Consider the following 16,288-nt stretch of genomic DNA (forward strand, 5'->3'; position numbering starts at 1 on the left):
ACGGGCATACTCCATACGGTGTGCTACGGGGGAACTTTTGCCCGGGCAGCGGCACTATGGCCTACTCTTATATTGAATTCCAACCATCAAGGGATCTATTACGTGCACACCAATGTACAACGATACCTCGGTTTTTCGTATCATCTGAACAAATAGACAGCTGTCCTTGTCAGGCCTTCCGTCCTGCACCATTGACAGGGGGAAACCACGTTCGAAAGTCCCGATGAACTTTCTCGGCCAATGCAGGGATCAAACACCCAACCTCCAGGCTAGCAAACCAGCGTCTTACCCACTTACATCTCAAGTAAACATCCTGTTATATCGAATGTCAACAGGCGTATAAAAAAACAGAACTTACTTCTGGAACTAAGACATCAGATATTTCTGTACGTCGTGGTGCCGATATACTATAGGAATGATGTTTACAGATCTCTAGAAATCTATGGAGTTGACACATAAATACCGGGATTCTATAAACATAAAAAAATTCATACACGACACTATACACCAGTGATTCTCAACCAGAGATCTTCCTAAGTGTGCCGTCAAATTTTTAACGGCACACTAAGATTATGCGAAAAACCATGTGATCCCAATTGAGTATTCACTGGTGTCTACTGAAAAGCTGTGTTTTTCTTTATTTAGTTTGAGTCATTCTATGTATCTATGACTAGTCTCTGTCTACGGTTATATGCCATCTGACTTTACATGTTTTTATTTTGCAAAATTCAAATATTTTTCATATATATTTAGCCGGGTGTATCGCTATTTTTTCATGTGTTCCAAGGTGTGCCGAAGTTTATGAACCACTGCTATACACCAAGGGTGGCCAACCTTTAATATACCATGTGTCAATTTGTTGACAAAAGAATTCAGATGGGTCATACATCTCTTGTACCTCAGTCTACTTCTTGTAAAAATATGTTTATAGACATACGAGCATAATATACCATGCGTCAATTTGTTCATTTGTATCCCTGGCAACTTATTATAAAATTATTTTTATATTATAGACACATGGCACCTCACGTTCGCACAAGTATTAAACAAGTATTGAACCGTTACACGATGATAGCAGAACAAAAGTCTGTCTTTCCTAGTTTCATTTATTAAGTATAGTTTTAACTGAAAACAGATTGTGTGAAATAAGGTAACATTCGCTAAAAAAAAATATGTGAACGAAATAATAAAATTGCTTAACATAATGAGTAGGCTGACTGCGTTGGGCCCCTCCTTTATTATTATCAAAGGGATACAATGCACCACCTCTCAATACAATGGTCATACCTGCTGTACTCGATAAGGCTTCAGAAAAAAACGGGGTCCAGCACAGGACTTTCACTTCTAATTTTATTTTTGTTTTAAACAAAATGAAATGGGGTTTAATGTCCTACTGTTCTGTTCAGACTGGGCTAATGAAAATGGGCATACGCCATACCGTGTGCTTTGGGTGAAATTTTGATGAACTTTCCCGGCCAATGAAGAGATCGACCACAGGACCTCCAGGTCTTACTCACTGAGCCACCATGACTCCTTTTGTAAACAATATTTATTCACAGAAACTGGATTGGAGAACAGGCAGAAGCCTATAGAAACCCCTTCTTTGATAGACGTCTATTGATCAAAAAGATTCCTGGATTAGAGAGAGAGAGAGAGAGAAATGGGGTTTAACGTCCACTCGACACAAACTAGGTCATTTCGGGACTAACATATGGTTTCATTTTATTTCAATAATTTGCTTGCGCATAGGGGTCTTTAGCAGTGGGAGGAAACCGGAGGACCCGGAGAAAACCCACGAGGTTGGACAGGCGACCCTACTCCTTGTCACGTACAACCGGGGATTCGAAACCACGCCAGTCGACTCAATGACAGACTTTATGATACAGCGCGCGCACGCTAACCATTCAGCCATCCAACCCCCCCGATTCCTGGATTAAACCTTGATACTTTGACAAATTAGTTGTCAGTATACAGAAGTTAAAATTCCTAATGTAGAGTACCTTATAAAATACGGAAGGTCAATAAAAAATATGTAAAAAACCTAACTAACCTTGATTTAGCATATTTCATGATCTCATGTCTTTCTTCTCGTGATAATTCACCCTTCCGTCTTGAGAACAGATCACATAACATTATTAATTTAGCACACGCTGAAAAAAACACAGAACACACAATCAATAAATATACTTTTTAAAGCAGCAAATCAGCATTTCTTTTTTAATTCACATGAAAATATACACCATTCATCAAACAGTCATAACTTCACTCAGAATAAAGTAATTTGACTGAAATTTTCAATATATTCCTTTTTCATTATCTATTTTAGAACTATACTATTCAAAAAAAGTAGGGGATATTTGATTTTTAAGTGTTATTAAAGTCACCTAATGAAACTGACGAAGAAACAAATGACAAAATGAAATGAAGTTCACATTCATCGATTTATTCCAAATGATCGTTAGACTAAGTAAGGCACAGACTGACCATTATAAGGGTAAAATGATACCCGGGGTCAAACAGCAAAGTTACCACAGCATCACAACCAAGTCAGTAACGGGTAAATCCTCCTCTGTTTGCCAAACAAGCATTGATCCGACATGGCATACTCCTAATGAGACGTCTAAGGTCATTTTGGTCCAGATTGTCCCATTCCTGTTGCAACGCAGCAGCAAGTTCTTGGACATTGGCAGGACGTTGTTGACGTTGACGTAACCTCTGTCCAAGCATGTCCCAGACATGCTCGATGGTGGAGAGGTCGGGACTCAGTGCTGGCCAAGGTAATGTGGTGATGTTCTGTTGTTGGAGGTAACCTGTAACGATCCTGGCTCTGTGACATCTTGCGTTGTCATCCTGGAAGATGAAACGGCGGCCATGACGTCGTGCGAACGGCACAACATGGACTGCCAAGATGTTGTCCCGGTAGTACTGGCCTGTAACACGCCCTGCAACAACATGTAAAGCCGTTCTTCCAGCAACAGTGATGCCTCCCCACACCATAACAGAACCACCCCCAAATCGATCATGTCTGATGACGTTAACGTCTTGGAAGCGCTCGTTTCGACGACGCCACACCCTCCTACGTCTGTCCAAAAAATCAACAGTGAACCTTGACTCATCTGAAAACATCACATTGCTCCAGCGTCGATTATCCCAGTGTTGACGATCCCTACACCAACGACGTCTTGCCTGAATGTGATGATCTCTCAAACAAGGGATCACGCGAGGACGTCGGGCGCGAAGGTGACCCCTATGCAGTCGATTCCGAATCGTCTGGCCACTCACTCTCACACCAGTGTCTGTTTGAAGACGAGCGCTGATCTGATTTGCTGTGATGACACGATTTCTCAAGGCCAAGGAACGGATAAATCGATCCTGGGCTTGAGTTGTCGCCCTTGGTCGATCTGAGCGTGGTCTGTCCTGTACAGATTGTGTATCACGGTATCTGGACCATAGCCTGCTTATGACAGACTGAGAAACATTCATCGTCCGCGCCACAACCGCCTGTGTTGTGCCGATCTGTAGCATGCCAAGGGCACGTAACCTTTCATTTTGGGTAAGCCGACGCATATCAAAATTTGTTTTCTGGTCACTAAAACAATTAAACTGATGTTTCCACCCTGGAATTCAATGCCACAATGACTGTAACATTCAAAGTCAGAGTCGTGCAAATTTTGGGTTGGACCCCCATGATGATCCCAAGCATCACCTGCATTCCATGCGGTAGCTATTGGTGCGTTTGGGCGTCACATGTAACTGGAATGTTTCTTCTATTAGGTTCTATAGTGACTTTTTTCGTAGTCATTTGCATATTTTAGTATTATGCCCCCAAAATCAAATATCCCCTACTTTTTTTGAATAGTATATTATAGCGAGAACTGTATTATATCTTTAAGAAAACAAAACAAAAATATCAACAGTGGTTTGGACTCAATCAGATTTAAAAGAGAGATAGAGAGAGATTGGGTTTAACTTCCACTCGACACCATTATTTCAATAATTCGCTTGCGCGTGGGGGTCTTTAGCAGTGGGAGGAAACCGGAGGACCCCGTGAAAACCAACGAGGTTGGGCAGGCAACCATACCCCTTGTCATGTACAACCGGGGAATCGAAACCCACCAGTTGACTCAATGACAGACCGTATGATACAGTGCGCACGTGCTAACCATTCAGCCATCAAACCCCCCAGTTTGAGAGGGACTCCAAGGAAAATGCCAATAACTAATAGTCTAAAATCTATAGGCATGAAATGGCTCACTACCATAACTCCACGAATATCTATATCTTTTGAAAATGGCGTTCAAAATTAATTGTTTAACTTACCAACGGAAGTTTCTCGTAAACCTAATCTAACTGTATAACATAATTTAGCTGGATCTAACATGAGACCTTCTTCTACTATAGGTTCTCCTTCAGAATTAACTCCACTAGATTTACCGGTAAATAATTCAATAATTCTATCAGCACAAGCATGCATATCTGTTATTAAACTTATTATCTCTGAAAAACAAAAAAAAAAAAACAAATAAAAAAAACCCAATAATTCTATCAGTATAAGCATGCATATCTGTTATTAAACTTATTATCTCTGTAAAAAAACCACAATAATTCTATCAGCACAAGCATGCATATCCGTTATTAAACTTGTTATCTCTAAAAAAAAAAAACCCAAAAAAACAAAAACCTATTAGATATAAGAGTAGCCATTAAGAGCTGGTTATCCATGGTATCAGTGACTAGTTTCGTTTGTATTAAACTCTTCAGACTGATTGACCTCACATGACCGGCTTTTATTTATACTATTTCTAAACCCTGAAGGTTTTACCATGGTCATAAATTGACAGGGTTACTGGGGTTGACACCCAACCGTTTTTTACTTTTGCTATCATACTTTTGAATAACCAATCTAATTAACATGGAATCCGATCACCAGGGGCCTGTTTCACAAAATTTTTAACTAAGATAAAATCCAAATTTTAGTAATTTGATTGGATAATATTAAATTGATTTTAGTGCCTAGCCAATCAAAATTGAAGTATCTACTAAAATTTTGATTTTATCTTTTGTTAAGATTTCGTGAAACAGGCCCCAGGACATCACACACAACTTAAACTCTCTGTATGACCTGGTGACCAGAGTTTAATTCTATCAGTAGACCAGTAACGAAAGCGATAAACAATTTCTCACAGTATTTTTGGGGTTTTCTGACGTATATGAAAGGTAATAATAATCACACATAGCCTATATGACCTTACTCGTAAATAAAACAATAAATATGGATATAAAATACAAGAAATAGGTTAATAAAAAACAAAACAATAAACTAAATAATTAATCCACAACATAAACCCTTGGCTGACGTTGGAGAACGCTGCACATTTTAGCACATATGACGCATATGTGGATTATGGGTTAGGGTTAGGACCTGCAGTTTTCGTCAAAGTCTTGAGATGTAAACAGGGCTAATGCTAACCCTTACCCTAACCCAAAATCCACATATGATGTCATATGTGCAGGACAGTCTCTGATGTACCGATCTCCTCGAAAACCTGTGAAATGTTTCAAATCTTTCCTTGTACTTACGTTGCTTGAGGGCTGTATTTTTTAAATATGTTTCACAAAGCTCTGAAAACTTTGAAAATCCTGGCATTTTTCCTACAGATTTAATACAATTTTTCACAGTATCTTCGGATAAGTTTCTAGGTAAACACTCAGCGTATAGATAATGTAAAGTTGTTTCCAACACATCCTCTCGTAACCCCGACAAAGGTGGTGGTTGTCGACTCCAGTCCATCTCAACTGCACTGAGGTTTAATATGGTACTGTGAACTTTAAACTGTAAAATAGAGAGACACAAATGGGGTTTAACATCCACTTGACACAAACTACGTCATCTCAGGAATAACATATGGTTCAATTTTATTCAATAAGTGGCTTATATGTAGGGGTCTTTAGCAGTGGGAGGAAATCGGAGGACCCAGAGAAAACCCACCAGGATGGACAGGCGACCCTATTCCTTGTCAAATGCCAGCGGGGAATCCAAACCATGCCACTTTACTCAACGTCTTGTCATCACAATATTTTGGTGAGAGAGAGAGAGAGAGAGAGAGAGAGATGGGGGTCTACGGTCACTGGACACAAACTATGTCATTTTGGGACTAAATTATGGTTCAATTTTATTTCAATAATTGGCTTACACGTAGGGGTCTTTAGCTGTGGGAGGGAACCAGAGGAACCAAAAAGAAACCCACGAGGCTGGACAGGCGACTCTAATCCTTGTCAAATGCCAGCGGGGAATCCAAACCATGCCACTTTACTCAAGGTCTCCCCATCACAATATTTTGGTGAGAGAGAGAAAGAGAGAGAAAACCCACGAGGTTGGACAGACGACCCTTCCCTGTCAAATGCCAGCAGCGAATCGAAACCATGCCACTTGACTCGATGACAGATGTTATGATCTAATACGCGAGCATTCAACCATTCGGTCACATATTTCTAAACAATTTAACTGGGTGAACCTAGGTTTTTCATCCCATCCATACAATTAGGCAAAATTTTCCTTGTCAACCAATCTGATAAAATCTGTCTACACCAACTGGCCTAATGAAGTCGGGCATATGCTCTATACCATGTGTTATTACTAGTATTGGGGAAATTTTGTCCGAACAGCGACACTACGGCCTACTCCTATATCAAAGTCCAACTGCCAGGGGTTCTTTTACGTGCACCCCAATGTGTACACAGGACCTCGGTTTTCGTCCCATCTGAACGACTATACATTGTCCCTTGCCAGGCACTCTTACCTGCAACACCTGGATCGAACATGGGAAATCCAGATTAGCAAGCCCACGTCTCACTTACTAAGCCACCACGGCTCCCCATATCTGCTATTCTTGAGTAGGAACCGACCAGCAGAACATTCTTATCGAGCGCCTATATCACTGAACTATGGCGGCACCAAGATTCATTAATATCTAATAAATCATAATGATTCGAATGCTTCTGTACACAGCACAACTGGCCAAAATCTCAAATAATTTCAGTTTGTAGTATTTTTCAACTTAGATAAATATACAAACCTCCTTGCCACTCTCTGATTTAATAACCATATCTGAGAAATAACCATCTTCTAAAGCACCAAGAAATGAGAACGGTATGTCATCTTTATGATCATAAGTTGAAACCTGAAATATTGAGAGAGAGAAATGGGGTTTAACGTCCATTAGTAGGAATTAGGTTGTTTTGGGACTAAGACATGGTTGCCCGTAGAGGTCTTTAGGAGTGGGAGGAAACAGGAGGACATGGAGAAAACCCAGGAGGTTGGACATTTTTTTTTACCCTACTCCACGTACAAGCATGGAATTAAAACCATGCCACTTGACAGACCATGATTTAAAACACAAGCATTAAACTATTCAGCCACCGATCCAACTCCCACCTGAAATATTAAACACAGATAACAGTTCACTTATTGATAGCTACAGAGACATATTTTATAGGGGGAAGCTTGGTAGTTCAGGGGTTGTCAAGGAATTCAAGCAGCCAGGGGTTCCAAATAGGAGTCAATTTTGACGTGATGTCTGGGGGATTACAGAGAACTTTATAGAATCAAACACACGGAGACAAGATTTCTCATTATTTACAACAATGTGAGAAAGAGAGAGAAACTTGTCACAAACTAGGTCATTTTGGGACTAACATATGGTTTAATTTTATTTCAATAATTCACTTGCGCGTAGGGGTCTTTAGCAGTGGGAGGAAACCGGAGAACCTGGAGAAAACCCACAAGGTTGGACAGACGGCCCTACTCCTTGTCATGTACAACAGGGGAATCGAAACCACGCTAGTTGACTCAATGACAGACTTTATGATATAGCGCGCATGTGCTAACCATTCACCATCCAATCCCCTTACATCAATACATGTATAGAATTAGGATAAGTGTGGAGTGAAGCTAATGCTTTGCATGTGTTTTGATATCATTTTGATAACGAAGGAGAAAAAAAATAAGCTTGGCAAGAGCAGGGGAAGGTCCCTGCCCCCTCAATCTGGACCCAAGCCCAATTCTTGTCTCAGGTTAAGCCATCTGTTGCTTTAGATTTTGTGTAATGTATCAAAACTATGACGCGTTTCCTATTGGATTGATATGACCAATTACAAGATTCTACAAATTAATCAAGGGCAATAATTCTTGAAAATATTGTCTTCAATCACCGAAATTCAACAGGCTGCCTTCCCTAACTCATGTCAATGACATATACAAATTTTAAAAAATACAGGAATGATGAAAATTGTCTGCAGTGTGGTCATAAGACATTGTGGTCTACGGAAAGGGGTGACAACAATATACAACGACATCTAAAAATATAAAGTCATTAAAACAATGGCTAAATCTATTTGTTAAGGCCAGCTCAATTTTCGTCAAGGTCACTGAGATGTAAATAGGGTTAGGGCGCGTGATTGTTGGCAAGATTGTAGGCTTAAGATTGTTGGCGAGATTATAGGTTACGGTTAGGCTAAGTATTGGGGGTAGGTCAAGGGTTAGGGTTAGGGTTGGGATTAGCTCTAACCTTGTTTACATCTCGTGACCTTTGACCAAACCTGAAGTTGGCCTTATCAAATAGATGTAACCATGACTACTGTACCTTTTGACACTGTAACATACAACATCTTTCATATGTTAATAACATTAAATCTTCAGCTACTTCAATCTATACAAAAATATAACAAACAAAAAAAACATTTATAGATAAACTTATATTACTACTGGGCACAAGGCCAAAAAATATTTTTTGCCTGCTTTGAATATCAATTTCATGTTGTCATCCCTCAGGGTAAAATAAAATAACAGCTTATGTTTCAAGCCATAAAATTCTATTTTGAGACTCTATATAAAGATGGTTGCAAAGTGTAGAATAGTGCCTGGTGGAATTTAACAGGGTACTTTCCTTTTCACCGTGACCAGCTAAAGGAAACAATCTTCTCACCCCGGCTTCCAATTAGTGAACTGACTCGATTTTCATCATTTTCAAAATACTAAACCAAAATTCAGCAAAACTGCAATGAAATGGGGTTTAACATCCTAACGTTTCGCACCGAATGGGCTAATGAAGATGGGCATACGCCATACAGTTTGCTGTGATGGAAAATTTGCCCGGACAGTAGCACTACAGCCTACTCTTATATCGAATTCCAACTTTTAAAGGATCTTTTACATGCACACCAATGTGTACATGGAACCTCAGTTTTTCTTTCCAGCCGAACAACTAGACACTTTCCTTTGTCAAGCCCTCTGTACGTCCTGCACCACCTACACAGGGACATAATGTTGGTAAATCATGAGGAACTTTCTCAGTCAACACCGGGACCGAACCTGTGACATCCTAGTCACTGAGTCACTACGGCCCCCTCACTGTATAAATATTGATAGTCTCTATCATCCAGAAAAATATTCTACGAATATTAATCTGGATGCGTTGTCAACATTTGAGAATAATAGGTCATTGGCTAGATTATCCGGTCTTTTACATTATCATAAACAAAGTCTAAGAGAGGTAACTAAAATAAGATGTTAACACCCATTAAATTAATTCAAGAATGCCATTTCAGAAAATCCATTTGATTGCATTGCCAGTTCAATATCCAACACTCCTAATTTTTTTTTATTGTAAAATTTCTCTCTCCATGGACAATGTCTATGTTCTTTAATTAATCCTAATTCGTCATCATGATTCATGTTTGTTTATATCAATGCATGAAGGCAAGGGTAGGGGAGCAACTCTTACTTGACTTGGCCAAAGATACTGGATAATCAACCACATAAAAAACCAAACTTCCAGTTACGCATGGGCAACGTTGAAGACAAGGAGCTTCTGGGTGACCGAGACTAAAATAGTGATAGTTATTATAGTGGACTTTAAGATTCTAATTATTAAAAGATATTTGCTGCATATCAATAATTACCTTAAATTCTATCACATGACCAGCAAATGTTCCAATAAATTTTAAACATGCTCGATTACTTCCCTTTTCCGGTGTTACCTGCAAGGACAAAACACCAAGTAGATTGAGTACATTCTTGAGTTAAGTCCGAGAACGTTTTGTGAAACAGGGGCCTGAATATAAATGGCAGGATATATATAGAAAAAAATACAAATAAAGACAAGAAAATGAAATGAGGTTTAATGTCCTACTCCGACAGGGCTAATGAAGACAGGCATAAGCCATACAGTGGGGGATATAAGGGGAATTTGTCCGGATTGCGGCGCTAAGGCCCACTCTTATATTGAATTCCAACTGCTAGGGGATCTGTTATGTGCATGCCAATGTGTACACAGGACCTTGTTTTTTGTCACATCTGACAATGAAAACCATGCAGGAAAATCCAGATGAATTTTCTCGGCCAACACCGGGAGCAAACTGTGACCTCCAGACTATGGGGTTTAAGACCAGTCGACAAAAACTAGGTCATTTCAGGACTAACATCATATGGTTCAATTTTATTTCAATAATTTGCTTGTGCGTAGGGGTCTTTAGCAGTGGGAGGAAACCCGAGGACCCGGAGAAATCCCCAAGAGCGTGGACAGTCGACCCTATTCCTTGTCACGTACAACCGGGGAATCGAAACCACGCCAATTGACTCAATGACAGTTCATTTGGACATCCACCCCCCCCCCCATTACAATACCAAGGTTTGAATTCAAGAATTATATATTATATATGAATGCTACACAGTACCTCATAGGTTTCACAGTTAAAGAAAGGCATATGTTCAGCATCTTCTGATATTTTCCATGACACATCACCATTCTCATCTAGATGAAATTCAGTTCTTAAAAAGGAAGAATATATCATTATGCGATTATTTTAATGAAAGGAAATGAAATGATGATCAACAGTAAATTTTCGTTGGGCCGCTACTGTAACTGAGAGGGGTGACATCGAGCGAGTTAATTACCTCTCAATATTAACTGTTTTTCTTCTGCAAATTAAATTCTAAAACAATTGTTTGAAGCATATCTGAATAAAAACAGGCTCATGTCCCCCATCGAAATTCCAAAATAAATAGATGACACATATTAATTAATAGCACATTTACTTTTTTTCAAAAGTATCAAGCAATCAAGCTGATTATCAACTATAGACCAAGTTTCATCATTCTCTATCAGATATAATCAAGATTATCTTGTCCCAAAGCATCAACCAATGAAATTGCTTAGCTCTGCTTAGCTTTAGTTCGAAATGTTAATCATTGAACTCAGTCAAGACATTCACCTAATGAACATTTACATCAAGTTTAAACATTCTACCTCACTCAATTAAAAGCAGGGTTGTTACGTTTCAAAGTCTTGACCAATCAAATTACTTATCGCTTCATACCCTAAGCAGAAAATTCTCATCATTGAACTTAGCCTAAGCAGAAAATTCTGATTATTGAACTTAGTCAAGGTAGTGATATAATGAATCTATACCAGGAGTTTCATCTTCTCACTTAATTAAAACCATGAGTGAACCCGAGACCCTAAGGCAAGCGATCTAGCATCTTAATCACTGAGCCATAGTGACTCCATTTAAGATGGTGAAATGAAATGAAATGGGATTTAACGTCCTACTGTTCTGCTCCGAACTGGGCTAATGAAGACGGGCATACGCCATACAGTGTGCTATGAGGGAAATTTTGCCCGGACAGCGGCACTACGTTCTACTCTTATATCAAATTCCAACTGCCAATGCATGGAATCGAACACCCGACCTTCAGGCTAGCGAGCCAGCGTCTTACTCACTGACCCACAGTGACTCCATTAATTTAAGATGGTATTGGTAGTGTGACATCAGTAGGAACCAATATAAACCAATAATGGCTAAAACTTGATTGATTTAAATAATGTTTTGACCAAAAAGGATTTTTTAAAAATAAATGTCCTAAGAGTAGCCAATTGAGTCTCTAACTTAATACATGTATCATCCAAGGTCTTCGACATTGAAAACACAAATTATTTGTCAGTTTAAATCAACAATGATTTTGTGATCTTACCGAGAAAAGACATTTTATCATTGGTACATGAATCGTGTTCCATAATGCGTTTCAGTGCCATTTGTAATAAGGGACTTGAAGAACAAGGCTTTTCCACAAGTCATGTCAAACGGTGACATCATATTCTTATCTGGAGAGCATGTGCATTTAATACTATCGGTGTAGACTCGAATAACAAGACTCTAGAAGTTGCCATTCGATTGAGACTTCTGGCATATTTCGACGAACATAACTGATTTGAAATTTTAGAGTAGAAATGGAAACAATTGAATGTAAATCAGTTTATATACATTCATATTACATGCCTTGCGACCCATTTGTGTCAATTTCTAGGTCAGAAATATTAGTGATTTAGCACCTTTAAGATTGGATTGGGTATGACGTTAGTCTATATCTGACCTCTATTCTGGCACATTTGGGCTATAACTACAAAACAATTCAAGACATGTCAAGCCAGCTGACTCCATCCTTTCCAAGTGAATTACCTCATGTCTTTTGAGTAAATGTTAACAGGTGCTCAAATTCAGAGGTTCGCAATTACCTGTTGTGTTAGCCTAGTCAATTTCTGGTATACAGACAACTCATCCCAAAGACAACTCATCCCATGACAACTCATCCCAATATAAGACAACTCATCCCAAGATAGAAGACAACTCCTCCCAACTTTAAAACATGGGTCGAGATATAAGACAACTCATCCCAGCAAATATAAGTGCTAGTTTTATTTGTTTTAATACAATTGCTTTCTTTGTTATAAAAATGTGTTATCTTTATAAAATTGATATTGTTGTTTTAATAAAATAGATATTGTTGTTTTAAATTTCAAGTTTTTTTTAAGTTTTGGGCTCTCCGTATAGTTATCATAGCGTACATGTTTCAATTCCTTCTTTGAACCATACATGCAACTTAAAATGTTGGACCCAGTCGTGCTGATTGTTTCCATATCATTGTCTGATAGAAATTCATCAGAATATGACCTTATATCCTTATCTTTATGTATGAGTTTCAGTATAGCTAATATCTTGCGATGAGTTGTCTTCTTACTTGGGATGAGTTGTCTTATATTGGGATGAGTTGTCTTGAGATGAGTTCATGTCTTTGGGATGAGTTGTCAGGTATTCGATCTGACATATCATATATAGTACCATAAAATCTTATCAGCTAGCTAGGCCTAATTTAATGCATAATAAGATATTATTGAGTATTGACATTGATTTTTTTTTAATGTGACATCACATTATTTCTCACTCTCAGCAGCCTATGACTAGGAGTTGGATGATGGTGACTGACTAGGCCTAGTCTGTAGGCCTACTCTCTAAGGATTATGTAACAAATGAATCTCATATATTGCGAATTTTGTCCAAAACAACCAAAGGAAATTTATTGCAAAGATATCTAATTTGAGTCAGGTGGTGGACATGATAGTATCAAAAACGTGACACAAAGAGATACAGTCACGGAAGTCGAGATTTAGAACGTTTGTTAGTTGTTTTTTTTTATTTTTACAAAAATCGATGAAATCCTACCCCTCAACTCCCGTCGTTTCCACGACTCCAGCCAAAGAAACACACTCAACAATCTGAAAAAATAACAAACAAAATGTTTAAAATCCCAAATAACTTTTCATTTAAATAAAATACTGATTTTTGTAAGTGCATAATGTCATCTAATTCTACCTTCCAAGTTCCATAATACAGCGATTCTTCAGCCGCCATGTTGGTGTTTACATTATTCGCGCATGCGCTGGGGTACATCAAGTTACGATGCATGTCTAAAAATAGACATTACCAAATAAAATGGAAAAGGCTTGAAAACCACCAGCACATTTCCGACAATATTTTACAAATGACGTGTTATATGCCTCGAACGTTGACTCATCTGTTTGCTGTGATAATTTCAGCTAAATGCATAACACGATGTGATGAAAATACTAGATTCAATCTATACCATGCACGTACTACGCGACCACCAACCAACTGACCAAGTCCAACCATTTAATTTATACTTAGGCTATCTTATAGAAGTTTTAATATACTGCACTGGTTTAATAACGAAATGTTTTTTTTCTGCATCAATTGGGCTATTGAAGACGGACATATTCGGGGAATTTTATTTGGACGATGGTGTGTTCCCGCCTATGTGTAATGTATACTCTCATCGAATTCCGACTGTCATGATCGTCCCATCCGAAAAACTATAGACTCTTTAATTAATTTCCGCAGGGTCGCCGAGAAACTTGTGATTTCAGGATCATATCTGGACCCGAATGAAATAACAATATGCGTAAAACAAAGTGTTGTTTCTCAGTTTGGAGGGGGGGGGGGGGCACACACCTTTTTTGGGAAAAAAAATCTCAGAAAGATATGATTTGTTGTTTTTGTACGCCCAAATTTTAATGTGGGCGTATATTGTCATCGCCCCTGTCCGTCCACAATTTGTTTGTGGACACTCTACAGGTCACAATTTTTATTCGATTTTGACGAAACTTAAAATATAGGTCTATCTTCCAAAGATCTCGGTTCCTTTCGATATCGGACCATACCTTCATGGATTATGGCCCCTGATTGTACGAAAAATCACGTTTTTAGCTTGTGGACACAATTTTCATCTGATTTTGATGAAACTTGAAATGCTTGGTTCCTTTCGATATTTGCGCATATCGGATTGTAACTTCATGAATATGGTCCTTGATTGTACGAAAAATCGCGTTTTTGGCTTGTGGTCCCTCTAAAGATCACAATTATTAATCAATTTGAAAAAAAAAAGATCAATATATCACCGTTACACTCTAATGAAAATCGGACCAAAACTTCGGACAAAATGGCCGCCCCTCGTACGCAAATAGTATAAATATATGGTATTTCAAAGGTCCTAATTTTGATCCGATTTTGATGAAACTTGAAATACATGTTTATAACCCGAAGATCTCGATTCCTTTCGATATTTAAGCATATAGGATCATAACTTCCCGAATTATGGTCCTTGATTGTTCGAAAAATCACGTTTTTAGCTTGTGGTCCCTCCCTTTAGAGGTAACAATTTTGATCCGATTTAAAAAACAAGTTTGAATATATTGCAGTTACATCCTAATGATGGCTGAGTACGAATTTCGTGAATATCGGACCAAAACTGTCGGACAAAATGGCCGCCCCTCGTACGCAAATGGTGTAAATAAGGTATATCAAGGTTGTGGACCCTCTAGAGGTCATAACCTTTATCCGATTTTGATGAAAGTTGAAATACCTGTTTATAACCCAATGATCTTGTTTTCTGTTGATATTCATGCATATCGGATCATAACTTCTTGAATTATGGTCCTTTATTGTACGAAAAATCTCTTTTTGTTTAGCTTGTTCTCTATTCATCTCTTGCAAAATGTGGGCGTATCTTGCCTGACAGCAGCTGGTTCTGTTAGGGTTTCGCCTGTAGTACTTATTCGTGAGAGAAAAGCGAGATTTCAAGACGTATAGTTTAATTTTGTTCAAATTAGTTCTACACTAGTAAATACACAACACAGTTTACACATTAAGAGAAATACACTAAAAAAGTAATTATGGATATGAAATTCACTGAACATAATAATGCAGGTATTGTCACTGGCATAAATAAATACTGTGTCCTTCACATCATAATTGTCCTTGTTTAATTTGTTTTTCTCGGTGAATTCATGTAGGAAAGTTCACCTTTACTGTTTAGTTCAGTTTGTTTATGATTTTTACACGAGGAAGTTTTCTAGAAAAGCACCGGAAGTTGTAATACTAAAAGGGAGATAAACTGTGGATAATTTGTGGATCAAGACCACAGCGATAATCAATAAGCTACAAGGCCTTAAAGAGAGTAAACAAGAACATCGCCACCCCCTGACAGAGTCAAACAAGTAGTTAAACTGAAATAGGACTATAAAGATTAATTAAGATTAAGGAATATTTGATATTCAAATGTTCTTTGAAGTATCAGAGAATTCGAGTCTTTAGATGTTTTCTTCTAACAAACAGATCTTTGCAGCGGGACGGATGTAAATTCCATGGGCTGTTCCGACTTTCACAGTTCGTATACGACCATCCTCTCCTGGGTAAACAGCGGTGATACGACCAAGTGGCCAACTACCACGAGGTTGGTTGTCTTCGACCATAAGAACCAAATCATTAACATGTAGGTTTGGTTTTTCCTTTGTCCATCGATGGCGTAAGGTAAGATTTGGTAGGTATTCCTTAAGGAAACGCTTTGCTACATGGTTAGCAAGCACCTGTACTTGTT

General features: G+C 38.4%; 1 protein-coding gene across 1 annotated transcript in view; it reads right to left on the bottom strand.

The window, feature by feature from the left end:
* The window catches only part of LOC126812091 (uncharacterized), a 32,203-nt gene extending 18,419 nt beyond the window's left edge, over positions 1-13,784 (bottom strand). The window contains exons 1-10 of the mRNA XM_056098631.1: positions 13,708-13,784; positions 13,558-13,610; positions 10,735-10,828; positions 9,961-10,038; positions 8,643-8,708; positions 7,077-7,181; positions 5,581-5,833; positions 4,321-4,497; positions 2,051-2,150; positions 359-470 (exon numbers count right to left, since the gene is read on the bottom strand). Coding sequence (XP_055954606.1) covers positions 359-470; positions 2,051-2,150; positions 4,321-4,497; positions 5,581-5,833; positions 7,077-7,181; positions 8,643-8,708; positions 9,961-10,038; positions 10,735-10,828; positions 13,558-13,610; positions 13,708-13,746 — 1,077 coding nt within the window. The 5' untranslated portion in view covers positions 13,747-13,784. The remainder of the gene's footprint in view (positions 1-358; positions 471-2,050; positions 2,151-4,320; positions 4,498-5,580; positions 5,834-7,076; positions 7,182-8,642; positions 8,709-9,960; positions 10,039-10,734; positions 10,829-13,557; positions 13,611-13,707) is intronic.
* Positions 13,785-16,288: the final 2,504 nt, after the last annotated feature.

This window comes from Patella vulgata, chromosome 2 (assembly GCF_932274485.2).
Source record: "Patella vulgata chromosome 2, xgPatVulg1.2, whole genome shotgun sequence".
Classification (NCBI taxonomy): domain Eukaryota; kingdom Metazoa; phylum Mollusca; class Gastropoda; family Patellidae; genus Patella; species Patella vulgata.